Source organism: Scyliorhinus torazame, chromosome 16 (genome assembly GCF_047496885.1).
Source record: "Scyliorhinus torazame isolate Kashiwa2021f chromosome 16, sScyTor2.1, whole genome shotgun sequence".
Taxonomy (NCBI): Eukaryota; Metazoa; Chordata; class Chondrichthyes; order Carcharhiniformes; family Scyliorhinidae; genus Scyliorhinus; species Scyliorhinus torazame.
In genome coordinates, this window is record NC_092722.1 from 82,156 (window position 1) to 109,716 (window position 27,561).

A 27,561-nucleotide genomic window follows, 5' to 3' on the forward strand; every position below is an offset into this window, starting at 1 on the left:
TCCGGCAGCCGGGCGGAGGGGGTCCGGCAGCCGGGCGGAGGGGGTCCGGCAGCCGGGCGGAGGGGGTCCGGCAGCCGGGCGGAGGGGGTCCGGCAGCCGGGCGGAGGGGGTCCGGCAGCCGGGCGGAGGGGGTCCGGCAGCCGGGCGGAGGGGGTCCGGCAGCCGGGCGGAGGGGGTCCGGCAGCCGGGCGGAGGGGGTCCGGCAGCCGGGCGGAGGGGGTCCGGGAGCCGGGCGGAGGGGGTCCGGGAGCCGGGCGGAGGGGGTCCGGGAGCCGGGCGGAGGGGGTCCGGGAGCCGGGCGGAGGGGGTCCGTGAGCCGGTCGGAGGGGGTCCGGGAGCCGGTCGGAGGGGGTCCGGGAGCCGGTCGGAGGGGGTCCGGGAGCCGGTCGGAGGGGGTCCGGGAGCCGGTCGGAGGGGGTCCATGAGTCGGTCGGAGGGGGTCCATGAGTCGGTCAGAGGTCTGCCGGGCCGGGTAGTGGCCTGCGGTGTGCAGAGCATGATTCAGAATTTGAGCATGATACAAAGATTGGAAGCTTTGTCAATTGTGAGGTCGGTCTTCAACTTCAAAAAGACATAAGCACGTCGATGGATTGGACAGACAAGTGACAGATGAAGTTGAATGTAGCGAAATGTAAAGGAATTCATTTTGTTCAGGTAAAGTTCACAAATCTCAGTTATTTTTAGGAAGCGGGGAACGAGATGAGAGGACTGCTGATTGCGCCTGTTTATGGACAGGACTGATAAGCAGTTTAAAGATCAGTATTGCCGACTACTCACATGGCAGAAGATCATGGCCTGTGCTATGGTAATTGCTCCGTAAATATTACATAGAGCCTGGTATTTTTCCTCCTTGTTGTCACAAAGCACATAATATTGTTTAATTGTATCCAAGGTTTCTTCCTCTCGTTTCAACTTGATAATATTCGGATCTGGAACAACCTTCTCGGCAAATTTCCACACAGACTCTTCAAATGTAGCTGAGAACAGCAGCATCTGACAGTATTTAGTCAACATCCTGGAAATGTGAAAAAATGTTTTACTGATCCAGCTGTTCAATTACTTGCTCGTTGCAAAGTATGTTCAGAATCTACATATTCACCTTTCCAAGTTCAACCCAGCAGCAGAAAAGTTAAAATGGCAATGATTGTAATAACGTAACCATGATGTGGCGATGCTGGCGTTGGACTGGGGTGAGCACAGTACGAATTCACCTGAGGAAGGAGCAGCGCTCCGAAAGCTAGTGACATCGAAACAAACCTGTTGGACTTTAACCTGGTGTTGTAAGACTTCGTACTGTAATAATGTAAGAAATAGGAGCAGTGGGCCATTCAGCTCTGCGAGCCTGACCCGTCATTCAATGTGGTCATGGCTGGTCCTTTACCGTAACACCATTTTCCGACACTATCCCCATATCCCTTGATGCTCTTAATATATAGAAATCGATTGATCTTAGATTTGAACATACTTAATAACTGATCTTTCACATCAGGGCCGTTCCCTGTCAATTCCCTTATTTCCCCTTTCTTTATTTTTGCTGTTCTCGTTTTGATCCATGGATGCTTAATGGACATGTGTCTTTAAGTCGAGCAGGGGAAATGAGGAACTCAAAAGTTACAACATAGCACACTGCTAGCTTTGGGCAGCAGAACTCAAAAGACATTTTGGCACCCGAACGATCGGTGGGACTTGGGTTTGATTGGTTGGCTGGTGACCAATAGGCCGTATTCTGCCCGCTAACAGGGCTGATTTTCAGAGATCCAGGGGAAGTTCAATTGGAGACCTGGACACTCGGACAAAAGGACCTGCTCTCTGTCTCTCCCTCACGTTTTCTCCAGAAAAGCTGCTGTATTTCTGAAACTGCAGCGACCTGAATAAATCTACAGTGAAAAGCATTACAGACTGGAAACAGAAATCTCCACCTGAAAGCCTTGAAGGAAGGTTTGCCAGAAACAACCATCTGAAACAGACTCTTACCTTTTTACTTTATTATCTTTGGATTTGTGTGTCTATTTAGAGGGTGTGCTGAGTTTAAATGGGAGGGGGGGGGGGGGGGGGGGAGAAAGATTAGGAATTAGATAATAATTAACCTGGTGTATTTGCTGAATATTTCATTATAGTTATTGTTATTAATAAACATAATTGTGTTTAATTTACAAACCTAGTGACTGTAGTTATTGGGCAGCTAAGGGCCAAAGACTTTGGGTGTTTTTCTAAGAAATACTTATTAATTTCAATTGTGATGCGACTCCCGGTCAAGCGGGGCTGGAACTGACCGCGCACTAGCCCAGGGGGTCATAACATAATTTGGGAGCTCGTCTGGGATCTTTGGAATGGTAGACGGCAACGCTTGGGTTACAAGAGGTAAAAGAGACACCAGGTTTTAATGATTTAATAGGATGCCTCTGGAAGCTAAGATTTTTCTTCAGGTGGATGACTGGTCTTTTGTTTATTTAAAAGGCCTCCAAAAAGACAAGCTAATCAAATTAGGTAAATTAAAAACAGAAGTGCCAGCTAAAGCTCGGAAGGCAGAGATATCTGATGTATTGGTTGAATATTTGGGTCTTTAGAGATACAGGAGAGTCCACAATGTAGTGTTGCATCAAAGACATTTTGTGGTGGCGAAATTGAGCTGGAGAGGATTTGGTTGCAGTTTGAGCCTGAGAGGGTATTATAAAGAATAGAGAAAGAAATGGAAACGCAGCAAACAGAAAAAGATAGAGATTTTCAAATGGAAATTGAAATGAGGTTGGAATTGGAGAGAGGAAAAAGCAAAAGTGAGAGAGAGACAGACAGAGAGAGACAGAGAGAGCGAGTTCCAGCTTTTAATGCACTGGAAATTAATGGGGAACTGCCAGGAGCTAGAGGGGAGCTTCATCCTAGAATGGATCCCAGTGGCGATATGTTTTAATTACCACCCTCCCAATGTTTGAAACGTAAATGGATGGGTGTCAGAGAGGGTGTCTAAGAATTATGACAAGATAAAAAAGGCTATTCTGGGTGCAGATGAATTGATTCCCGAGGCATATAGGCAAAGGTTTCGGAACTTGAGACAACCGGGATAGACATATGCTGAATTAGTAAGGGTTAAGCAGAACAATTTTAATAGATGGGAGGGGGGAGGATTGGGAGCTGAAACTACCCATGAGGCTCGAGGAGAGGTCATTCTTAGAAGAATTTAAGAATTCCTTACTTTCTGCAATAAGAAACCATGTTTAACACCAAAAGGTGAAAACCGCTAAATAAGCAGCCGATGATTCTGATCGGATCTATAGATTTACACCTTTGCTCCATCACCCCCACAATTTTGAAAAGGATAGGAAGTGGGAAAGTGAAAGGAAGGCAGGTAGTCAAGATAAGGAATGGATAGCTGGAAATGCTCCGAGATCTCCCCTCAGACCAGGAAGGAAGGTACTGATGGTGAAGGAGAGTCTCGAAAGCCTAGGTGTTACCATTGCGATAAGGTGGGACACATTGGTTCAGCGTGTTGGAATTTGCAAGGAACGTCCAAGGGACTTGGGAGTTCATAAGGAGGTTTCTGAAAAGGGAACAAAAGTGAAGAATACGACAGGGCAGACTGTAGTTCTAACTGGAATTAGGAGACCCGAGGTAAACACTGCTGTGGGAGCAGGTATGATGAATCATGTAGATGAGAAATAGACAGGGCTTTTGTTAAAGGGGAAAATTGCCCTATTTTCATCAACTGATGTAACCAAATCCATAACTATTTTAAGGGACACAGGTGCTACGCAAACTCTTGAACTGGAGAAGAATTTGGTTTCCCCCCAAAGAGTTAAATGAAAGAAACGGTATTAGTGAAGGGGATAGGTGGAGATTATATCCCGGTTCCATTGTATAAAGTACAATTGGAGTGTAATTTAGTGTCAGGTCCAGTAGTTGTCGGGGTGGTTAAGGAGTAGATTTACTTTTGGGGAATGATTTGGCAGGAGTGAAGGTTGGAGCTTCACCCATGATTACCGAGCGTTCGAGGGAAGAACGACGGATAGCACGAGATACAAATGGAAGGGCATGTGGGAATTGAGAAAACTCACTGGACATTAAATGACTTAAAAAGAAAGAAATGTTGAAAGACATTAATCACAGATCAAATAATAATAATAATCTTTATTAGTGTCACAAGTAGGCTTACATTAACACTGCAATGAAATTACTGTGAAAATCCCCTCGTCGCCACATTCTGGTGCTTGTTTGGGTACACGGAGGGAGAATTTAGAATGTCCAATTCACCGAACAAGCACTTTGTGGGAGGAAACCAGAGCACCCGGAGGAAACCTACGCAGACAGGGGGAGAATGTGCAGACTCCGCACAGTGACCCAAGCTGGGATTGAACCTGGGCCCCTGGCAAATGATAATCGCAATGAATTTGATTTGGCTAATACTGATGAAATTATCTCCATGAGAATGATTCCAGACACAAGTTTGTCAAAGATAAAATCTAGGAGAAAACCGGATTCTGAAAAGTCCAAGACTAAAGGTGATCCTAAGAAAGAGAATTCTGAATCTATTAGTAAAGATTCAGATGAGAGTTTTGAATCAGATTTGGATTCTGATTATGAAGGAAAGATAAACAACTCCTATCGAACAGACCTGGTAAAAACTGATATTGAACAGATGGCAAGTAATTCTTCCAAAGCTAGGAATGAAGACAGCAAATCGGAAGAAAATGAATTGGACTTTCCTAAAAGTAATTTGTTACAGCGTGTTGCAGTAAAGCCATTGTCATTCGCTGCAGGTGCAAATATTTCCCAGAGCATGCCAGTTTTGAAGGAAAATTACACAGTAGCATGGTATCAACTATTCAGGATGAGGACAGCAATGATTGTAAAGTGACACCAGGCAAATGGCTGATTAACCTATATCCTTTTAGAGGCCCATATGTCTCTTCAAGGTAAAGGAAACAAATAGCAAAGGAGATGAAATAATTAGTGATCAATTCCTTTTGAAAATGAAGAGGAAAGTGGATGAGGAACCATGCAGTGATTCTGCAACCACATCTGTTAACAAAAAAACAGAAAGTTCATGGAACCAACAATATGCTATCCTCTGATTCTGAAAGTAAAGAACAGTTGAAATCTGGAAAGCACAAATTGCTTCAGTCCCTTTTATTAAATGGAGGGAAGAGCTGTGATTATAAAGACTCCGCTGAAGAGGTAAAAGCAGTAATACAAGGAATGGTGCAGATACAGCCAACCAACTCTGCAAAGATTGAACCCTCAGCTTTACCCTCGCTGATAGTAACCCTCTGAAGGAAAATAGAGAATGTAAAGCTGGAGGGATTGAAATGCGTTTATTGAATAAAAATGAACTAGATATTTCCCTTAGCATTGACAATGCTGCTTGTAGTTTAGCTGCAGAAGATCCTCAAAATATGGATAAACATTCATTGGACAATCAGAAAGACTGGCTGCATTAGCCGTGAGACAGAAATGCAGAAGAAATTCATTAAGGGGCCTCTCCAATTTGGACAGTCAGAAACCATACAAAGGGAAACACATAGTCTTTTGAAGAAGAGTGAAAACAAGTCACTGTTTGAAGATATCAGAGGAAATTCTAAAACCAAAAATGCAAACCTATCAGCAGAAGAACAAAAGAAAGCTAAAAAAGATACTGAAATAATATAGACAAGAGCTGTAGGGGAAACCCCAGGGTGCACTCCCTTAACTTGTCATGTAGACATAGGAAACTCTGAACCAATAAAGTCACACTCGTCTCGACTAAAACCATGGTGACCTGTTCAGTTAGGGACTGAAATACAATGCATGTTGGATGTGTTACGGAAACAAGCGAAAACGCTGTGGTCCACAGAACACCAAGTAGAGTTTGGAAGATTGAAGGCCATTTAAAGGTATGTAAGGGCCCCACCTGTTGATTCCTTTATTTCCCCTTTCCTCATTTTTGCTGTTATCATTTTATTCCATGGATATTGAACGGACATACATAAAAGATAGGAGCAGGAGGAGGCTTTTTGGCCCTTCGAGTCTGCTCAAAGAATTGCCTTGCATTGGCCGGGAACATAGGTCTTTTAAGTCGAGCAGGGGAAATGAGGAATTCAAAAGTTACAACATAGCACAGTGTGCCAGATTTTGGTAGCAGCACTCATTTTTCGGCAACCGAGAGATTGTGGGACTCAGTTCGATTGGTTGTCTGGTGGCCAACGAATTGGCCAAAAGGTCATATTCTGCCCGATGACTGGGTCCTGCCTGAGTAGGCTGATTGTTAGAGAGCCTGCAGCAAGTTCAGCTGGAGAACTGGGCACTCAGAGAAAAGGACCTGCTATCTGTCTCTCTCTCCCTCCCTCGTGCTTTCGCTAGAAAAGCTGCTGTATTTCAGAAACTGCAGAGACCTGAATGAATCTACAGTGAGAAGCATTGCAGACTGGAAACAGCATCTTGAGCTGAAAGCCTTAAAGGAAGGTTTGCCAGAAACAACTGTCTGAAACAAAGACTCTTATCTTTTTATTTTACTTATTTTTAACACCCCTCTTCTCCCCTGTGTATTTGTCTGTCTTTTGATGTGTGGACATACACACACACACCGGGAGGGGCAGAGGGCGGGAGGGGCAGAGGGCGGGAGGGGCAGAGGGCGGGAGGGGCAGAGGGCGGGAGGGGCAGAGGGCGGGAGGGGCAGAGGGCGGGAGGGGCAGAGGGCGGGAGGGGCAGAGGGCGGGAGAGGCAGAGGGCGGGAGAGGCAGAGGGCGGGAGAGGCAGAGGGCGGGAGAGAGAGACAGAGAGCGGGAGAGAGAGACAGAGAGCGGGAGAGAGAGACAGAGAGCGGGAGAGAGAGACAGAGAGCGGGAGAGAGAGACAGAGAGAGGGAGAGAGAGACAGAGAGAGAGGGAGAGGGAGGGTTGTGGTGAGTTTAATTGGGGGGTTAGTAATTAGATAATAGTTAACCTGTTGCATTGACTGCATATTTAATTATAGTTGTTGTTATTAATAAACTTAACTGAATTTAATTTACAAACCTGGTGACTGTAGTTATTAGGCATCTAAAGGCCAAAGACTTTGGGTGTTTTGCTAAGAAAATGAATTAGTTTCAATTGTGTTGCGACTCCGGGTCAAGTGGGGCTGGAATTGACCGTGCATAGGCTCAGGGGTCGTAACAGCTCTCTGATGCAGTGAATTCCGAAGATTCATCACCCTCCGAGTGAAGACATTCCTCCTCGTGTCTTCAATGGCCTGACACTTATTCTGAGACTGTGTACCCTGGTTGTAGGCCAGCCCCAGTTTTGGAAACATCCTGATCGAATCTACCTAGTCGAGTCTTTGTAAGAATTTTGTATGTTTGAATGAGAGCACCGCATATTCTTCTAAACTCTAGAGATTAAATGCCCAGTCTATTTAATTGTCCTTCATAATACAATCCTTCCATTTCTAGAATTCATAGAACATACAGTGCAGAAGGAGGCCATTCGGCCCATCGAATCTGCACCGACCCACATTAAGCCCTCACATCCACCCTATCCCCGTAACCCAATAACCCCCCCCCCCCCCGAATCTTTTTGGACACTACGAGCAATTTAGCATGGCCAATCCACCTAATCGGCATGTCTTTGGACTGTGGGAGGAAACCGGAGCACCCGGAGGAAACCCACGCAGACACGGGGAGGCAGTGACCCAGCGTGGAATTGAACCTGGGACCCTGGCGCTGTGAAGCCACACTGCTGGTCACTTGTGCTACTGTGCTGCCCTGTGCTACCACGCTGCCCGGCAAACCTTTCAGTAAACCTTTGTGGCACTCTCTCTATAGCAAGTATATATTTTCTTAATATACATAAGAGTGAGTGAATTGGAAAATCTTAATCGAGTTCATGCTGAACATAAATAAATACAGAGAATGTTGGGTAAACAGTGCAGAGGGAGTCCAATTGACCCATCAAGTTTGCACCAACCTCTGAAGTACCCTACCTAGGCCCACTCCCCCACCCTATCCCCAGAACCCCTCCCCCTAATCTGCACATCTTTGGACACCCAGGGACAATTTAGCACAACCAATCTACCTGACCTAGACTATGGGAGGAAACCAGAGCACCCAGAGGAAACCCACGCAGAGACGGGGAGAGCATGCAAAGTCCACACAGTTTAAAGCACACAGACAAATGTTTTAGTCTCATAGATAGCCTACCTCTGAATTCTAATGCTCTGGTCTTTGTGCCCTTGAGTTGCAATCATGACATCAGCTTCATCGAGGACAAAAACTTTAATTCTTTTGGGATCTATGAATTTTAGCTTTGTACACCAGTCCATTACTGTCCCAGGTGTGCCGATAACAATTTGTTCTGAAATCTTCTGACCCTTCTCAACTGAAAATACAAAATATATATTATACAATTTAAAATATGGAAAATAGTAAAATTACATTCAGTTCACTAACTCTCTAGTCAATTTGGGCAATTATAAAACTATTAAAGTAAAATTATAATGTTATCATGCAATACAAGACTTACCTCAGTGTTTCAAGTGTCAAAAAACTATGGTTAACTTCTCAAATTTCTCTGGCATTAAATTTTAAAACTACAATCACTTCAGTCAAATTTCAAGAACTACAAATATGCCGTAATTAATTCTGGGGATGTGGATGTCACTAGCAAGGGCCATTTATTGTCCATCCCTAGTTGCCCTCAGAAGTGGCAATTTGTGTTTGTAGTTGTTTGTAATTACCAAGTGACTGCCTAGACAATTTCAGAGGGCAGTTAAGACCCATCATTTGGATGTGGGACTGGATTATTGTGTCGGCGAGACTCGACAAGGACACAGCTTCTTTTCCTTCAAGAGCATTAGTGAATTAATTTACTCTTCAAATTTGACAGAACTTCTCAGTTTAGATTTATATGATTGTTTTAAAAACAGTCCAATTCAAAATTCTTCAACTGGTGGATTTTTAGTCCAGCCTCTGGATTATCTTCCTCGCCTTGTAATAATACAATGTACAATACAATAGATTGAATAGATCAAGTGACAAAATACTGCCTTTCAGCATAAAATCTTAGAGGAGCTTCAATATTTGCATTAAATTTATTTTCCCACGCTGTTCTTGGTATGAGTACCACTGTAGCACATACAGGGCAGTAGGATGTCTGGTTTGCTCACCGGTCTATGTGGATTTATCTACTGACCGCCAATGGCAAGTTACAGCATAAGAATTGCCCTCAGTAGCCACCGATTAATCAGTAGAGATCTCGTACAAATTCCTTACCTTGGTCAATATCTAATGAGCTTTGTTGGAAATATGCATGTATGGACCTTTTGGTGATGCTTTCCATGTTGAAATAACTAACCAACACTATCACTGCTTAAGCTCATACATCCCATTTTGTGTAGCATGTGTAACTGTTAGCACAGTGAAAGTTAGGCGAATGAGTGCGAGTGGAAGATGGTACACAAATGAATGAAGGGAAAATATAATTTCTGCTCATTACTGAACAAAGAGTAGTACAAGGACATCAATACAATTACGGAACAGGTGATTAGGAGTTTAACGGCAAAATATGAAATGCAGACAAAACTGGAGTACAATTCAAAATCAATTTAATGAGTTAATTTGTTAATTATCATAACTACCTACCACTGGGAATTTAGACAGCATGTCTAGGGATTCTAAATAAGGTTATCTATCCATGATTTTATACAGTAGTAGATCAATGTATAAGCAGAATATGGGGTGATCTTACCGGGCTCTGCTGCTGGCACAACGTGTCACTAGCAGAGAGTGAAACAACTGGGATAATGGTGCTAAAGCCATATTCACGAAGCACCATATTTAACGAGACTCGCCATGTTAGCAGGATAGTCGAGAGAAATTCACTCAGCTATGCAATGCTGGAGAAAGCCATGGTCCAATCCTGGTCCTTGCTTATTTAGCAAATCTCTAGAGATGCTCGAAGCACTATAATGTCTTTGTTTTAAGGTTCTATTATTTCTTGTTTAAGTTTATTATTTTTTCCAAATCTGCCTGAATAAGCATGAGCTGAACCTGCCATCGCCATCGACTGGCAGGAGATATTATCGATGTTTGGTTGACACTCAGTAGCTGCCTGAACAAGTATAACAGAATTTATGTTTTCTCAATTAATAAATTGCATTTTGCTATTTAATAGATGCATATTTCCGCAACATAATTCAAGCACAGTCAGCCGTGGCTCAGTGGTAGCACTTGTTACAATCCTGGTTGAGGCCTGCAACTTTAAACAAACTCAAAACCCAGTTATTTACTGAAAAACGAAAGCTACAAGATTCCACAGTTTAAACAAATTAATTTTTATTACAAGTATCAAAGCAAACACAAAATACTATCAAGCTAACCACCTTTACGCTAAAATCCCAAATCAACACAAGTTAAAACATGAATTAAAAGCAAATTGCAGTTGATTATAAATTACACATTAAATGGTAGGTACAACTAAGTATATTTTACAATTTAGATCAGCAGTCCACTCAGCAAATTGGTCATCAATCACAGTCATTAAGTTCTTCAAAACTATGTTTTCCGCACAAAGAATTTCAACTTCTCTTTATCTAGGATGTAGCCCAACTTTCAGCTGATAGCAACGCACAACCAACCTGTTTCATGGGTTACCCCCCCCCACCGTATCCTATGATCCTCTTCGCCCCAAGAACTCTATCAAACTGCTTCTCGAAACATGCAATGTTTTGGCTTTAACAAATTCCACAGGCTCACCACTCCCTGGGTGAAGACATTTCTCCTCATCTGTCTTAAATGGTTTACCCTGTACCTTCAGACTGTGACCCTGGTTCTGGACACACCCACCATTGGGAACATCCTTCTTACATCTATCCTGTCCAGTCCTGTTAGAATTTTATAGGTTTCTATGAGACCCCCCTCATTCTTCTGAACTGCAGCAAATACAACCCTAACCGACTCAATCTCTCCTCAAATGTCAGTCCTGCCAACCCAGGAATCAGTCTGGTAAACCTTCTCTGCACTCTCTCTGAGAGTTTGGCTGATGATGGATCAATGAGAGTTTGGCTCAAGATGGATTGGAACTTTATGGGAAAAACAAAATGTTAGATAAAGCTGTGTGTGAAGAAATGTCAAGACAGGTTCTTTTGGTAGCAAGCTGTATCAGTTGTTTCAATACCAGACAAATTGCAGTAACGGCCTTGGGAATGGGTGCGCTGTGCTTGAAAATAATCATAATTAAGATAAAAGGCACAGATGAAATGCGAGGGAGCTGCCCTCAGAAATGAACCAAAAACTGTATAAGAACTGCTATCAGATGTATTGATTTTGGCTTGCTGTTGTAACTCTCAAGAGATACAGTGGTCTTAGCCCCGGCCAAGAAATAAACATATGTTAAAGTAACGAGGTGTTCGACTGATCATTTCATCCGGACTGGCTGCAAAAGAATCCTCATTTGGTGTCAGAAGTGGGATTTCAAGGGCCTCCCTGGAACCTGACGGCGTAACAGACTGATCGCATTCGGACGCTGAGGAGGGAATTGGCCACCAAACGTGAGTAACCTTCGTTACCACTTTGGTTTCCCCCTCTGCTGTCCCGGGTGTGGCCACGCCCTGCTGTTCGGTTTCGGTGGAGACTCTGACGAAATCAAAGCAATCCGGCGAAGCCGTTACGAAGAAGAGTTGAAGTCCCAGGAAGGTTGGACCTTCCTAAAGTCCCGGGTTGGAAACCTTGGGAGGTTAGAGTCCTCCCTAAACAGTCCTCGTAGGAGTCCCTGGAAGGTTAAAATCAAAGGACAAAGAACAAAGAAATGTACAGCACAGGAACAGGCCCTTCGGCCCTCCAAGCCCGTGCCCACCATGCTGCCCGACTAAACTACAATCTTCTACACTTCCTGGGTCCGTATCCCTCTATTCCCATCCTATTCATGTATTTGTCAAGATGCCCCTTAAATGTCACTATCGTCCCTGCTTCCACCACCTCCTCTGGTCGCGAGTTCCAGGCACCCACTACCCTCTGAGTAAAAAACTTGCCTCGTACATCTACTCTGAACCTTGCTCCTCTCACCGTAAACCTATGCCCCCTAGTAATTGACCCCTCTACCCTGGTGGAAAAGCCTCGGACTATCCACTCTTTCTATGCCCCTCATCATTTTGTAGACCTCTATCAGGTCACCCCTCAACCTCCTTCGTTCGAGTGAGAACAAACCGAGTTTATTCAACCGCTCCTCATAGCTAATGCCCTCCATACCAGGCAACATTCTGGTAAATCTCTTCTGCACCCTCTCTAAAGCCTCCACATCCTTCTGGTAGTGTGGCGACCAGAATTGAACACTATACTCCAAGTGTGGCCTAACTAAGGTTCTATACAGCTGCAACATGACTTGCCAATTCTTATACTCAATGCTCCAGCCAATGAAGGCAAGCATGCCGTATGCCTTCTTGACTACCTTCTCCACCTGTGTTGCCCCTTTCAGTGACCTGTGGACCTGTACTCCTAGATCTCTTTGACTTTCAATACTCTTGAGGGTTCTACCATTCACTGTATATTCCCTACCTGCATTAGACCTTCCAAAATGCATTACCTCACATTTGTCCGGATCAAACTCCATCTGCCATCTCTCCGCCCAAGTCTCCAGACAATCTAAATCCTGCTGTATCCTCAGACAGTCCTCATCGCTATCCGCAATTCCACCAACCTTTGTGTCGTCTGCAAACTTACTAATCAGACCAGTGAATCCTTCCTAAAGTCCCAGGTTGGAAACCTTGGGAGGTTAGAGTCCTCCTTAAATCTCTGGGTAGGTAAATGAGTGATGATGATCCTTAGGGTTGTCTAATACCTTCGCGATAAAAGGTGGTTTTCGATAAATAAGTATATCAACCGGTGTCTAGACTTGTTCGACACTTCGGGTTGATCAGATTGAATATTACGGAGAACGGATAACTCTGTCCAAATTATATATTATAAAATTTAAATGGTGGTGCGGATAACACCTAAAGGAAACATAATAAACAGGGCTTGACCGTTGCGTGTCCTGTCGGAACACTCGAACAATTTCTTAAATCTGTTAGTTCTGTCTTTGATTCTCTGAGTCTGTCAGACTGTTTAAATCAGTCCTCTCTCTCTCTCTCTCTCTTTTCATGTTTCATTTCCAGACTTTGACCTTCTAAAAGTCACTTTCGAACAATTTGATTTAGCCTCCTGATTGGGTAACGGGGCAGGATAACCCCGTTTAAATTCTTGATTGAATAGGCGATTTAGGATCGCTATCAAAAATAAGCAGGTAACCACAAGGATCATCCGAGGATAGGAGACAATGGGTAGTACTTTAGATAGCACCTCTGATAGTGGAAGCGCGCTTCAAACTCTTTGTGAATAGTATCCGGAACATTCTCAGCAGCTGCGGCAGTTATCGGGAGAATTGCATAAGAAATTGGGAAAGGGGAAATGGCCCCTGGGAGGATCAAAAGATTTGCCTCCGGTTATAGAGGCACAGCAGATTATTTGGCAACATAACCGTAGCTCCATGGCTAAGAAACTGATTGAGTTATGGCGGGAGTACTGCCAAAAAATAAAAATTTACATCTTTATTGGCTAGTTGGCAGGCTAACGCTTTAAAATTGGGTATTGAATTAACAGAAGGGGGAATTGTTAAGACTGCGGAGGTTTTGAAAAAAGGAATGTGCCCACCATAGAAAAAGACCTAAGTCTGTAAAACCCCCCATTTCTAAATCAGGACCGTACGGTCAAATGGCCGGCCTTGCCTTGACCGAGGGAGACGATGAGGATGACCCTGAAAATTGGCAATATAGGGGACGACCGACCGTTACACCGCCACTACGACCGCCTCCACCATACATTCCCAGGGTTCTGATTGTAGTTTAAACTGTTCTAAAACAAATGATGTTTCAGACAAAAAAACTCTTTATTCCTCTGGTGTGACCATGTTAGAAATTACATTAAAGATGTGTACATTCAAGCCTTTATCCACCGCTCCCAACGCCACTATCACCGCCTCCACCGTCGCAAGGAGGTCCGGCGACTCGCACTCGTTCTAAAACCCATGCTAATCAATTCCCACAGATGAGTCATGAGTTAGTCCCGGGAAAAGAGGGGGCACCGGAGGTGGATTTCCCTGATTACCCAGACGATTGTCGATTTCGGCGTGAGAACAGCTGGTGAGTCAGTTTCAGCGGGAGCAGTGCGGAAGTGGTTGCTGGGAGGTAAGTCTGTCCTTTAAAAGCACTTGTCTTTGCAGGGGCAGGCCAGTCGATTTTGGCGGGAGTGGAGCTGGCTGGTTAGTCAATTTCAGCAGGAGCTGAGAAGTTTTCTTTTTTTTAAAATTAGTGTTTTAGGCGGGAACAGGAAGTCGACCCGCGGACGTCTGGGAAGACCCTCACCAATAAATTCTGGTGGAGAGGAAACCCGAGACACTGCACGTGTAGTGTCTCCCACCCGCCCTCCTCCTCTAACCTAATAATAAAACCCATTGGTCTGAGGTAGGTACCATATTTTATTTTATTATATTATTATTATTTTTTATAAAAAATTTAATTTAGTTGTTAGCCAGATCTTGGTAGAAAGTTAGAGGAATGGCAGGGAAGGGAGTGCAATGTTCCTCCTGCAGGATGTTTGAGGTGAGGAATGCAGTTAGTGTCCCTGCTGATTTTACCTGCAGGAAGTGCTGCCATCTCCAGCTCCTCCAAGACCGAGTTAGGGAACTGGAGCTGGAGTTGGAAGAACTTCGGATCATTCGGGAGGCAGAAGGGGTCATAGATAGCAGCTTCAGGGAATTAGTTACACCAAAGATTGGAGATAGGTGGGTAACTGTAAGAGGGACTGGGAAAAAGCAGTCAGTGCAGGGATCCCCTGCGGTCGTTCCCCTGAGAAACAAGTATACCGCTTTGGATACTTGTGGGGGGGACGACTTACCAGGGGTAAGCCATGGGGTACGGGCCTCTGGCACGGAGTCTGTCCCTGTTGCTCAGAAGGGAAGGGGGAGAGGAGCAGAGCATTAGTAATTGGGGACTCTATAGTCAGGGGCACAGATAGGAGATTTTGTGGGAGCGTGAGAGACTCACGTTTGGTATGTTGCCTCCCAGGTGCAAGGGTACGTGATGTCTCGGATCGTGTTTTCCGGGTCCTTAGGGGGGAGGGGGAGCAGCCCCAAGTCGTGGTCCACATTGGCACTAACGACATAGGTAGGAAAGGGGACAAGGATGTCAGGCAGGCTTTCAGGGAGCTAGGATGGAAGCTCAGAACTAGAACAAACAGAGTTGTTATCTCTGGGTTGTTGCCCTTGCCACGTGATAATGAGATGAGGAATAGGGAGAGAGAGCAATTAAACACGTGGCTACAGGGATGGTGCAGGCGGGAGGGATTCAGATTTCTGGATAACTGGGGCTCTTTCTGGGGAAGGTGGGACCTCTACAGACAGGATGGTCTACATCTGAACCTGAGGGGCACAAATATCCTGGGGGGGGGAGATTTGTTAGTGCTCTTTGGGGGGGTTTAAACTAATGCAGCAGGGGCATGGGAACCTGGATTGTAGTTTTAGGGTAAGGGAGAATGAGAGTATAGAGGTCAGGAGCACAGATTTGACGTCGCAGGAGGGGGCCAGTGTTCAGGTAGGTGGTTTGAAGTGTGTCTACTTCAATGCCAGGAGTATACGAAACAAGGTAGGGGAACTGGCAGCATGGGTTGGTACCTGGGACTTCGATGTTGTGGCCATTTCGGAGACATGAATAGAGCAGGGACAGGAATGGATGTTGCAGGTTCCGGGGTTTAGGTGTTTTAGTAAGCTCAGAGAAGGAGGCAAAAGAGGGGGAGGTGTGGCGCTGCTAGTCAAGAGCAGTATTACGGTGGCGGAGAGGATGCTAGATGGGGACTCTTCTTCCGAGGTAGTATGGGCTGAAGTTAGAAACAGGAAAGGAGAGGTCTCCCTGTTGGGAGTTTTTTTATAGGCCTCCTAATAGTTCTAGGGATGTAGAGGAAAGGATGGCGAAGATGATTCTGGATAAGAGCGAAAGTAACAGGGTAGTTATTATGGGAGACTTTAACTTTCCAAATATTGACTGGAAAAGATATAGTTCGAGTACAATAGATGGGTCGTTTTTTGTACAGTGTGTGCAGGAGGGTTTCCTGAAACAATATGTTGACAGGCCAACAAGAGGCGAGGCCACGTTGGATTTGGTTTTGGGTAATGAACCAGGCCAGGTGTTGGATTTGGAGGTAGGAGAGCACTTTGGGGACAGTGACCACAATTCGGTGACGTTTACGTTAATGATGGAAAGGGATAAGTATACACCGCAGGGCAGGAGTTACAGCTGGGGGAAGGGCAATTATGATGCCATTAGACGTGACTTGGGAGGGATAAGGTGGAGAAGTAGGCTGCAAGCGTTGGGCACAGTGGATAAGTGGGGCTTGTTCAAGGATCAGCTACTGCGTGTTCTTGATAAGTATGTACCGGTCAGACAGGGAGGAAGGCGTCGAGCGAGGGAACCGTGGTTTACCAAGGAAGTGGAATCTCTTGTTAAGAGGAAGAAGGAGGCCTATGTGAAGATGAGGTGTGAAGTTTCGGTTGGGGCGATGGATAGTTACAAGGTAGCGAGGAAGGATCTAAAGAGAGAGCTAAGACGAGCAAGGAGGGGACATGAGAAGTATTTGGCAGGAAGGATCAAGGAAAACCCAAAAGCTTTCTATAGGTATGTCAGGAATAAGCGAATGACTAGGGAAAGAGTAGGACCAGTCAAGGACAGGGATGGGAAATTGTGTGTGGAGTCTGAAGAGATAGGCGAGATAATAAATGAATATTTTTCGTCAGTATTCACTCAGGAAAAAGATAATGTTGTGGAGGAGAATGCTGAGCCCCAGGCTAATAGAATAGATGCCATTGAGGTACTTAGGGAAGAGGTGTTGGCAATTCTGGACAGGCTGAAAATAGATAAGCCCCCGGGACCTGATGGGATTTATCCTAGGATTCTCTGGGAGGCCAGGGGAGAGATTGCTGGACCTTTGGCTTTGATTTTTATGTCATCATTGGCTACAGGAATAGTGCCAGAGGACTGGAGGACAGCAAATGTGGTCCCTTTGTTCAAAAAGGGGAGCAGAGACAACCCCGGCAACTATAGACCGGTGAGCCTCACGTCTGTAGTGGGTAAAGTCTTGGAGGGGTTTATAAGAGACAAGATTTATAATCATCTAGATAGGAATAATATGATCAGGGATAGTCAGCATGGCTTTGTGAAGGGTAGGTCATGCCTCACAAACCTTATTGAGTTCTTTGGGAAGGTGACTGAACAGGTAGACGAGGGTAGAGCAGTTGATATGGTGTATATGGATTTCAGCAAAGCGTTTGATAAGGTTCCCCACGGTAGGCTATTGCAAAAAATACGGAGGCTGGGGATTGAGGGTGATTTAGAGATGTGGATCAGAAATTGGCTAGCTGAAAGAAGACAGAGGGTGGTGGTTGATGGGAAATGTTCAGAATGGAGTACAGTCACAAGTGGAGTACCACAAGGATCTGTTCTGGGGCCGTTGCTGTTTGTCATTTTTATCAATGACCTAGAGGAAGGCGCAGAAGGGTGGGTGAGTAAATTTGCAGACGATACTAAAGTCGGTGGTGTTGTCGATAGTGTGGAAGGATGTAGCAGGTTACAGAGGGATATAGATAAGCTGCAGAGCTGGGCTGAGAGGTGGCAAATGGAGTTTAATGTAGAGAAGTGTGAGGTGATTCACTTTGGAAGGAATAACAGGAATGCGGAATATTTGGCTAATGGTAAAGTTCTTGAAAGTGTGGATGAGCAGAGGGATCTAGGTGTCCATGTACATAGATCCCTGAAAGTTGCCACCCAGGTTGATAGGGTTGTGAAGAAGGCCTATGGAGTGTTGGCCTTTATTGGTAGAGGGATTGAGTTCCGGAGTCGGGAGGTCATGTTGCAGCTGTACAGAACTCTGGTACGGCCGCATTTGGAGTATTGCGTACAGTTCTGGTCACCGCATTATAGGAAGGACGTGGAGGCTTTGGAGCGGGTGCAGAGGAGATTTACCAGGATGTTGCCTGGTATGGAGGGAAAATCTTATGAGGAAAGGCTGATGGACTTGAGGTTGTTTTCGTTGGAGAGAAGGTGGTTAAGAGGAGACTTAATAGAGGCATACAAAATGATCAGGGGGTTGGATAGGGTGGACAGTGAGAGCCTTCTCCCGCGGATGGATATGGCTGGCACGAGCGGACATAACTTTAAACTGAGGGGTAATAGATATAGGACAGAGGTCAGAGGTAGGTTCTTTACGCAAAGAGTAGTGAGGCCGTGGAATGCCCTACCTGCTACAGTAGTGAACTCGCCAACATTGAGGGCATTTAAAAGTTTATTGGATAAACATATGGATGATAATGGCATAGTGTAGGTTAGATGGCTTTTGTTTCGGTGCAACATCGTGGGCCGAAGGGCCTGTACTGCGCTGTATTGTTCTATGTTCTATGTTCTAACTGCAGTGTCAGTTTCCCATCCGGCAAGTTCCCAATATAGCATGCAACGCTGCCAACCACAGGGGTCCAACAACCAGGCATTTCAAAATAATTATTATAATTAATAAATTAATTAAATTTGATACTACTGATTCAGTAATAATAAATTATACAATATAATACAGTCAAACAGTTGATTGATCAGTAACATTTCAATAATAGTATTTCAGCTCAAATTCATCGATTGGGGGTACAGTTGGAAGATAAATTGGGGTGGATCAAGTTTTTTTATTTTTTTTGGATATGTAATGCCAAATCCTTAACTTCTTTAGAGTTATTGGGAATGAATGTGCAAAATTCTGCACTTTGACATCTTTTGAATTATACACAAAAGCTTGTTGAAAGGATTAATTTTCTTGCAGAGACAAAAAGAGGCGTTATAGCTTGGAATGATGCCATTCGCATCTCCAAACTTAAAAAAATATATATATTTGTCACTCAAATGGACTGGGAGTAAAAGTTGGATTGCTGCCAAATTCCCGTTATCAAATGTCCTTGAACGATCTGTTCTTTTTAATTAGAGTTGTTTTGTTTTTTAAAAACCAGCTTCCACATTGTTTGAAGTTTTAATTTCCAGGCTAATTCTAAACATTTATTTTAAAATATCAAACAATAACTTATTAAACATATAGGTTTTCTGTAGATGAATTCGTCGATTCTATTAAAGAAGGCTCCACTAGCAAGATATGTTAATTTCTTAAAATTAATAAAGCAATATTCAGAATAAGGAGACCAAAACTGCACACAATACAAGTGTGGCCTCACCAAGGCCCTGTACAATTGCAGCAAGACATCCCTGCTCCTGCACTCAAATCCTCTCGCTATGAAGGCCAACATACCATTTGTCTTCTTTACAGCCTGCTGCACCTGTATGCTTAATTTCAGTGGATAGAAGCAAATTACTGCGGATGCTGGAATCTGAAACCAAAGAGCTTTGACAAAGGGTCATCTGGACTCAAAACGTTAGCTCTTTTCTCTCCCTACAGATGCTGCCAGACCTGCTGAGATTTTCCAGTATTTTCTCTTGGCTTACTTTTGATGACAGGTGTAAGAGGATACCAAGGCTCATTGCACATTCCCCTCTAATTGATGGCCAATCGGATAATAATCTTTCTTCCCATTAATGCTATTTTCAATTAAGAGAAGCAGCTGCAGCAACTTATTCTCAGCTTCTGAATTTAGTGTCTTCTTCAACTTGCATGTACTGCACCACTGGACTCATCAAGTACTATTGAGATCAGATGGCTCTCCATGTCCTTTTATATAACATCAACCAGGAGCTCTTTTGCCAATTCTCAGTTTTGGTCTTCGTTTCCTTAGTCATGAAAAGCACCAAATGCAACCACAGGAAGAAAAATCATTTTAGATTTATAGATGTTTACAGCACAGGAAGCCATTCGGCCTACCATGTCCACACCGGCCAATAAAGATCTGACTACACTAATCCCATTTTCCAGTGCTTGGACCATAGCCCTGGAGGATACAGCAGCCCATGGCAATATTGGAATACTTTTAAATTTACAGGGTTTTCTGACTCAACCACCCTTTCAGACAGTGATTCCCATTCTCCCACCACCCTGAGTGAAAAATCTTCTCAACTCCCCTCTTATCTTAAATCTATGCCCCTGGTTATTGACCCCTCTACTAATAGAAAAAGTGCCTTCCCATCCATCCTATCTATGCCCCTCATAATCCTACGCTCCTCTATCGGGTCCCCTCTCAACCTTCGCTGCTCCATGAAAAACAGCCCCAGCCTTTTCAATCTATCTTCATAGCTCCGAGCCTCCAGCCCGGGCAGCATCCTGATAAATCTCCTCTCCACCCTCCCTGTTACAATCACATCCTTCCTACAATGTGGTGACCAGAAATGCACGCAGTACTTCAGTTGTGGTCTAACCAGCATTTTAATTCGGTTCCAACATGACCTCTCTGCTCTTGTATTCGATGACTCGGGTAATAAAGACAAGTATCCCCAACGTTGTCTTAACCAGCTGCTATGTCTGCCCTGCCACCTTCAGGGATCTGTGGATAAGTATTCCAAGGTCTCTCCCAAAACTTTGTGGGGTCCTCCAATTCATAGTGCAATCCTTTGCCGTGTTAGTTCTCCCCAACTGCATTATCTCACACTTTTGCATTTAACAAATACATACTGGCATGTCCTAATCCAATTTGTTCAAATGACTAATAATTTTATTTTGCATTATTGTTTCTAAATGTTTTCCGACCACTGAGGTTAAGCTGACTAACCTGTAGTTATTCTTTTTATGAACAGGGATAAAACATTTTCAATAACTCAGGAGGATTGAAAGACCATGGCCAGCAACTCTGGTAATGCTCACCTTTACTTCCTTCCGCCACTCATTTGGTTCTGATGATTTCAGCTTTAAGTACAACCGGACTTTCTAGTACACTCACTTTGTCAATTTATAGCCCATCTGGTATTTCATCTATCTCCTCTTTCACTCTGCTTTTGGTAGCATCATTTTCTTTGGTCAGGACACATAAGACAAAATGCTCATCTAGAACCTCAGTCATGCTCTTTGCTTCAACGTGCAGGTCTGTTTTTGGTCCCACATCAGTCCCACACCATCGTTAACTATTTCACTATTTGTATGTTAATAGAGAGTTTTAGATTCCCACTTAGCTACCAGTTTCCTCCCATACGCTTTGTCCCTCGTTTCTTTATTCACTTTCACTCTGCATTATTTATATTTGGTATCAATACCTGTCATGTGCACTGTCATTTTGGCCTCTTATCTAGGCCCAGGGATTCTGCATTTATTTGCCCGACCTTTCCCCATTGTGGAAATATACCTCGACTGTGCCTGAACCATCTGCTCTTTAAAGACAGCCCACTCGATTACAGTTTTGGATACCAATCTTTGATTCTAAATTTATCCCCGGACCTATTTTCAGCCTACTGAAATTGATCTTACTCCAATTAATATTTATTCTATGTTGTTTCTTGATCTTTTCCATCGCTGGCCTAAACCGTATTAAATTATAGTCACTGTTTTCTGAATGTTTCCCAACTGACACTGGATTCACTTGACCCACCCAGTTCCCAGACCCAAATCCAACATCCCTCAACCCAAGTTGGGCTGGAAATTGATCCATAGAACCATAGAATTCCGACAGTGCAGAAGGAGGCCATTTGAGTCTGCACCGATCCTCTGAAAAAAGCACCCTGCCTAGGCTCACTCCCCCGCCCATATCCCTGTAACCCCACCTAACAAGCACATACCTGGACACTAAAGGACAATTGAGCCTGGCCAATCCACCTAACCTGCACACCTTTGGACGATGGAGGAAACAAGAGCCCTCGGAAGAAACCCATGCAGACATGGGGTTCGCTTAAGAAAATTTTCTGAACACTCTTCAGAAACTCTTCTCCTTTTTTCCCTTTACGTTATTACTATCCCACTTCTTATTAGACTGATTGAAGCCTCCTCCATTATCTGTACTCGATTGTTCCTGCACCTCTCGGAAACTTTCCTGCAAATGCTTCTCCTCTCAGCCGTTCCCTCTGGGAGCTGGTGGCCGACAGAAAACACCCAGTAATGTAACGTCACTTCTATTATTTTGCAAACACCTACATTGCTCCTGTTTTGCCATTGGAATCCAATCAGAAAGAATTAGATACGGTGATAAATTGCCCGAGCAAAACTTGATTGGTGCCTCCTGGTGCAGCAATATAGAACATAGAACAAAGAACTGTACAAATTTAAAATTCTCACTCCTCTACGCAAAACCCTCCATGGCCATGTCCTTCCTTATCCCTGGAACTGATTCCAGACCTACAAGTTTCCGAGGTCTCTTTAGCATCATTAATTTGCTTCACATCATCACTGACAATTGTGCCTTCAGCTATTTAGCCGCAAACCTCTGGGGCCCTAAACCTCTTTGCCTCTCTCTTTAAGTCTTGTGTGTCCCTTTAAGTTATCACAAGTTTAAGTCATTTAGAGACTACTTGATTAGCCAGGGAATTTTCAAACCATAGAGGCCCCATCAGGATCAGCTCCAGCTCAAAAACAGCCAAACTTAAGAACCAAGCTTTTCTTTATTTGTTAAAAATATTGTTGCACGTTTATAATTGCCTAGTATATATGTACCGACATATTTGTAATATAGAAATATCTTTAGTTAAAGTAGAAATGCTACAAGATTCTTTCACCCTTACTTAGACTAAACGTAAACCAAACAAGTTTTGCTCCAGCAAGTTAACATCTTATCGAATCCCTTCTGATTGGATAATTGTCTTGCCATTATTTTCTTGAATATTTTCAGTAAAGGATAAAAAAATTGAAATAGTTAAATATTAATTAAATAAAAATTAACATCAATTCTTTCAAAACACCTATGTGAAACATTTTATACATAATCTGGTGTAAAAACAAAAGAATATCTCTATAATTACAACTCTGAGTATTTTTTATTTTTCAGTTCCAGAGATAGGATGGGCACCTGAGGTAGATACATTTACAGAGTCAATGGGGTAGAGCGGGAATGGGGTTGACAGAAGGTTCTAGGAAGAGTTGTCCTGTTTCTCATGACTATGATTCTATGAAATCTTTCTTGAGACTGGATTACTTATCGGAATGTTAGTAGCATGTTCTCCAGGCTGCATATATAATCTCATTAAAATTGTAGGCAAACATCAATGTTGCAATATTACTCACGTCTGTTGCCTCGCACTGCATATGCGAGCTTGATATCAGGACAACACTTTCCCATTTGTTCAATAACCTGCCCAGTCTGCAAAGCCAGTTCATAGGTTGGAGAAAGGCATAAACACTGGGGGGAAAAGGACAACAATTAATTAGGCATTATAACAGGTAAATCAGAAATAACATTTGGATATCAATCTGCTTAGTTACAAATTGTACATCCAGCATAGAGTTCAAACAAAAAACAACGATTTACAAGTCAATGCCGAGGCCCATATTTGCAACAGCGATTTAACTCTCCTCTGAGGGGCAACTTCACCGGTGGACAATAGTGGGGCCGGCCAGCACTTTCTCCAACTGAAGTATACATTACTACTACTGTTATACAAACATATAAAATAGTAGAGTAGGCCATTCGGCCCCTTGAGCCTGCTTCGCTATTCATTAAGATAATGGCTGATTGTTTGTGTTTCTAAAAAACTGTGCTCAAGTTTAATTAAAAAGCCATTTCACTTTTTAACCCATCATTATATTTCTAATTGTTATTTTAAAACCATAAATCAAAAAATTGTTCACTTATTTCTACAGTTTCCTATGAATGGATTTTTTGCAAAATTGTACCACTTTACCTGTGGGTGTCTTTGGGAGAGATCTACACGACTGAGCATGGCCAAAACAAAGGCAGCTGTCTTACCAGTACCTGACTGAGATTGTGCAATCAGATTCTGAGGGCTGGAAAGACAATTCAAATATGAAATCTCAGAAAGAAAAGACATACATTAAGAAAATCATAGTAATATTTCCACATGCCAAATTGCATATCTGGTCAATTATATTGTGTTAAACGTACGGTTCTGCAAGCATCATGGGTAATGCTGTCTCTTGGATCTTTGAAGGCCTGTTAAATCCCATTCCATACACGCCTTGCAGGAGCTCTTTTTTCCTAGAAGATAAAAAATCCTTTTTATTACTTTCTGTCACTTAAATTGGTTGCGTACAGTAAGAAGTTTTACAACACCAGGTTAAAGTCCAACAGGTTTGTTTCAAATCACTAGCTTTCGGAGTACTGCTCCTTTCTCAGGTGAATGAAGAGGTGGGTTTCCAGAGGAAGGAGCAGTGCTCCGAAAGCTAGTGATTTGAAACAAACCTGTTGGACTTTAACCTGGTGTTGTAAAACTTCTTACTGTGCTCACCCCAGTCCAACACCGGCATCTCCACATCATGGCTTAAATGGTTTTATTTCATTTTACAGGACGTGAGTGTCATTGGCTGGGCCAGCATTTATAGCCTGACCCTAACTGTCCTCCATGTCAGAGGACATTTGAGAGTCAACCACATTGCTGTGGATTTGGAGCCACATGTAGACCAGACCAGGTAAGGACGGCAAATTTACATTAAACGGGCAGGTGGGTTTTTATGACAATCGACAATGGTTTCACGATCATCATAAGACTTTTTATTGAATTCAAATTTCACCATGTGTCACGGTGGGATTTGAACTGGGGTTAGAGACTTTGCCCTGGGTCTCTGGATTACTAGTCAGTGACAAAACCACTACACCGCCTCCCCATAAACTAATAGGATGATTTGCTCAATTCCCCTCCATGCGGAAATTATAACAATTCCCATTTCCTCCACCCTCTCCTAATGATGCAGATTAATAAGGGTACAGCAGAAGTTTGTTTGCATAGCTTCAATGCTAACTTTCATACCACATCAGCAGATCAATTAGCAGCGAATAGACAATTTTCCTTCATTTTATTTCTAATTTGCAGACTTCAAACATAAGCAAACCGTTTATCTTTCAGTATTCTGATAGATTGTGAAAATAAATCTTGTAAGTGCATTCAAAGCACCAGATTCAAGGCCTGAATGTTAACAAACATACAAAGCTAACAAATCAAAATGTTGTTCAATAGCTCAGTCATGGCGAATGCTTCTTCAATTGGTTTTTCTCGATTTGATAAATAGGGCTCCAAACTTTATAAATCTAAAGATAAAGTTTTGTTTATGAAGAAAGACTAAAGAAACTGTAAGACATGTTGAAAATTATGAAATAGTTTGGGTAAAATAATAGGGAAAATTCTAAATGTTGCAGAGTTGCTAACTAGAGCAGTGGTTCCCGACCAGTGTGCTGTGAAGGACCATTTCCCCCTTCCCCCAGCCCCCCCCCCCCCCCCCCCCTTTCCCCTCCCCAAGGATACTGGCAGGTAAAATAAAGAAAATCCTAAGTTGTTTTACAAGTACATTAAGGGTACAAGAACAACTAGGAAAGAGGTAGGGCTTGTGTATGGAGCCAGAGGATGTAGGTAGGGTGATAAATGAATACTTTGTGTCAGTGTTCACTTGTATGAGGGACGGTGTGGGTATAGAAATCAGGGAGAAGGACTGTGATAAATTTAGAGATATTAACACAGACAGAGAGGAAGTGCAGAGTGGTCTGTCATGCTTAAAAGCAGACAAACATCCAGGTCTGGATGAAATGTATCCCAGGCTGTTGAACGAGGCAAGGGATAAACAGCAGGGGCGCTGGCAATAATTTTCAATTCCTCTCTGGCCATCGGAGAGGTGCCGGAGGACTGAAGGATAGCCAATGTGGTACCGTTATTCAAGAAGGGAGGAAGGGATAAACCAGGCCAGTCAGTCTAACCTCAGTGGTGGGGAAACTATTGGAAGCAATTCTGACAGACAGAATTAATCTGCATTTGGAGAAGCAGGGACGAATCAGGAACAGTCAGCGTGGGTTTGTTAAGGGGCGGTCAATTCTGATCAATTTGACTGAATTTCTTTGAAGAGGTGGCCAGGTGTGTAGATGAGGGCAATGCATTTGACATAGTCCACCTGGACTTCAGCAAGGATTTTGATAAGGTGCCACATGCGAGACGAATAGCAACAATGAGAGTCATGGGATGAGAGCGGCACGGTAGCACACTGGTTAACACTGTTGCTTCACAGCTCCAGGGTCCCGGGTTCGATTCCAGGCTTGGGTCACTGTCTGTGTGGAGTCTGCACGTTCTTGCCGTGTCTGTGTGGGTTTCCTCCGGGTGCTCTGGTTTCATAGAATTTACAGTGCAGAAAGAGGCCATTCAGCCCATCGGGTCTGCACCGGCCCTTGGAAAGAGCATCTTACTTAAGCCCCATGCCTCCACCCCATCCCCTTTATCCCGGTAACCCAGTAACCCCACCTAACCATTTTGGAAACGAAGGGGAATTTAGAATGGGCAATCCACCTAACCTGCACGTCTTTGGACTGTGGGAGGAAACCCACGCACACACGGGAAGAACGTGCAGACTCCACACAGACAGTGACCCAAGCCGGGAATCGAACCTGGGACCCTGGAACTGTGAAGTACCTGTACTAACCACGTGCTCCGTTTCCTCCCTCAAGTTCCAAAAGTCGTGCTGTCAGGTAATTTGGACATTCGGAATTCTCCCTGTGTACCCAAATAGGAGCCGGAATGTGGCGACGAGGGGCTTTTCACAGTATCTTCATTGCAGTGTTAATGTAAGCCTACTTGTGACAATAAAGATTATTCAATTATTTATGGTGAAAGCTTTACATCGTTCTTCACAAAAAGAGAGACAATGCAGATACTGCTACTAAGAAGGAGTAAGAAACATTGGATGGGGTTAACATAGTATCGTGAAAGAGGAAATAGTTGCTTTATCTTCCTTTTGCTTTACCTTCTTTATGTATGTAATTGGGATATACAAGATGAAAAGGTTTTGACAAAATAGAGGTAGAACGGATGCTTCCTTTTGTGGGCAGTCTAGAACGAGAGCTCATAGTTTTAGGATAAGGGGGAGCAGATTTAAAACAGGGATAAGGAGAAATTACTTCTCTCAGAGGGTCTTGAATCTGTGGAATTCACTAACCTGGAGATAGTGGATGCAGGACTTTTGAGTAACTTTTAGGAGATAATAGTTATGGAGAACGGGCAGGAAAGTGGAGTTGAGGAGAGGAGATGAGATCAGCCATGATCGTACCGAATGGCAGAGCGGGCTCGAAAGGCTGAATTGGTGACTCCTGCTCCTAGTTTATGTTCTTTGAAGGAGATAAAACATTAGGCCACGATTGTATGTGCCTGAGGTTGTTACGGGGAGGAAATAAAAGGTGATCTGTCCAACTAATTACAGGCCAGACAGCTAACTTGGGTAGCAGGCAAATTATCGGAAACATTCTGAGGGCTAGTATTACATAGAACATATAATGCAAAAGGCGGCCATTCGGCCCATCGAGTCTGCACTGACCCATTTAAGCGCTCACCTCCACACTATCCCCTTTATTATTTAGAATGGACAATCCACCTAACCTGCACGTCTTTGGACTGTGGGAGGAAACCGGAGCACCCGGAGGAAACCCACACACACACGGGGAGAACGTGCAGACTCCGCACAGACAGTGACCCAGTGGGGAATCGAACCTGGGA

At 43.8% G+C, this 27,561-nt stretch overlaps 1 protein-coding gene across 2 annotated transcripts in view; it reads right to left on the minus strand.

Annotated features, from left to right (window-relative positions):
• LOC140392506 (ATP-dependent RNA helicase DDX19A) overlaps positions 1–27,561 on the minus strand; it is a 105,216-nt gene that overhangs the window by 18,804 nt on the left and 58,851 nt on the right. For both annotated transcript variants that reach the window (XM_072477740.1, XM_072477741.1), the window contains 5 exons: positions 23,982–24,074; positions 23,761–23,863; positions 23,144–23,258; positions 8,144–8,321; positions 778–1,015 (listed from right to left, as the gene is read on the minus strand). In XM_072477740.1, coding sequence (XP_072333841.1) covers positions 778–1,015; positions 8,144–8,321; positions 23,144–23,258; positions 23,761–23,863; positions 23,982–24,074 — 727 coding nt within the window. The remainder of the gene's footprint in view (positions 1–777; positions 1,016–8,143; positions 8,322–23,143; positions 23,259–23,760; positions 23,864–23,981; positions 24,075–27,561) is intronic.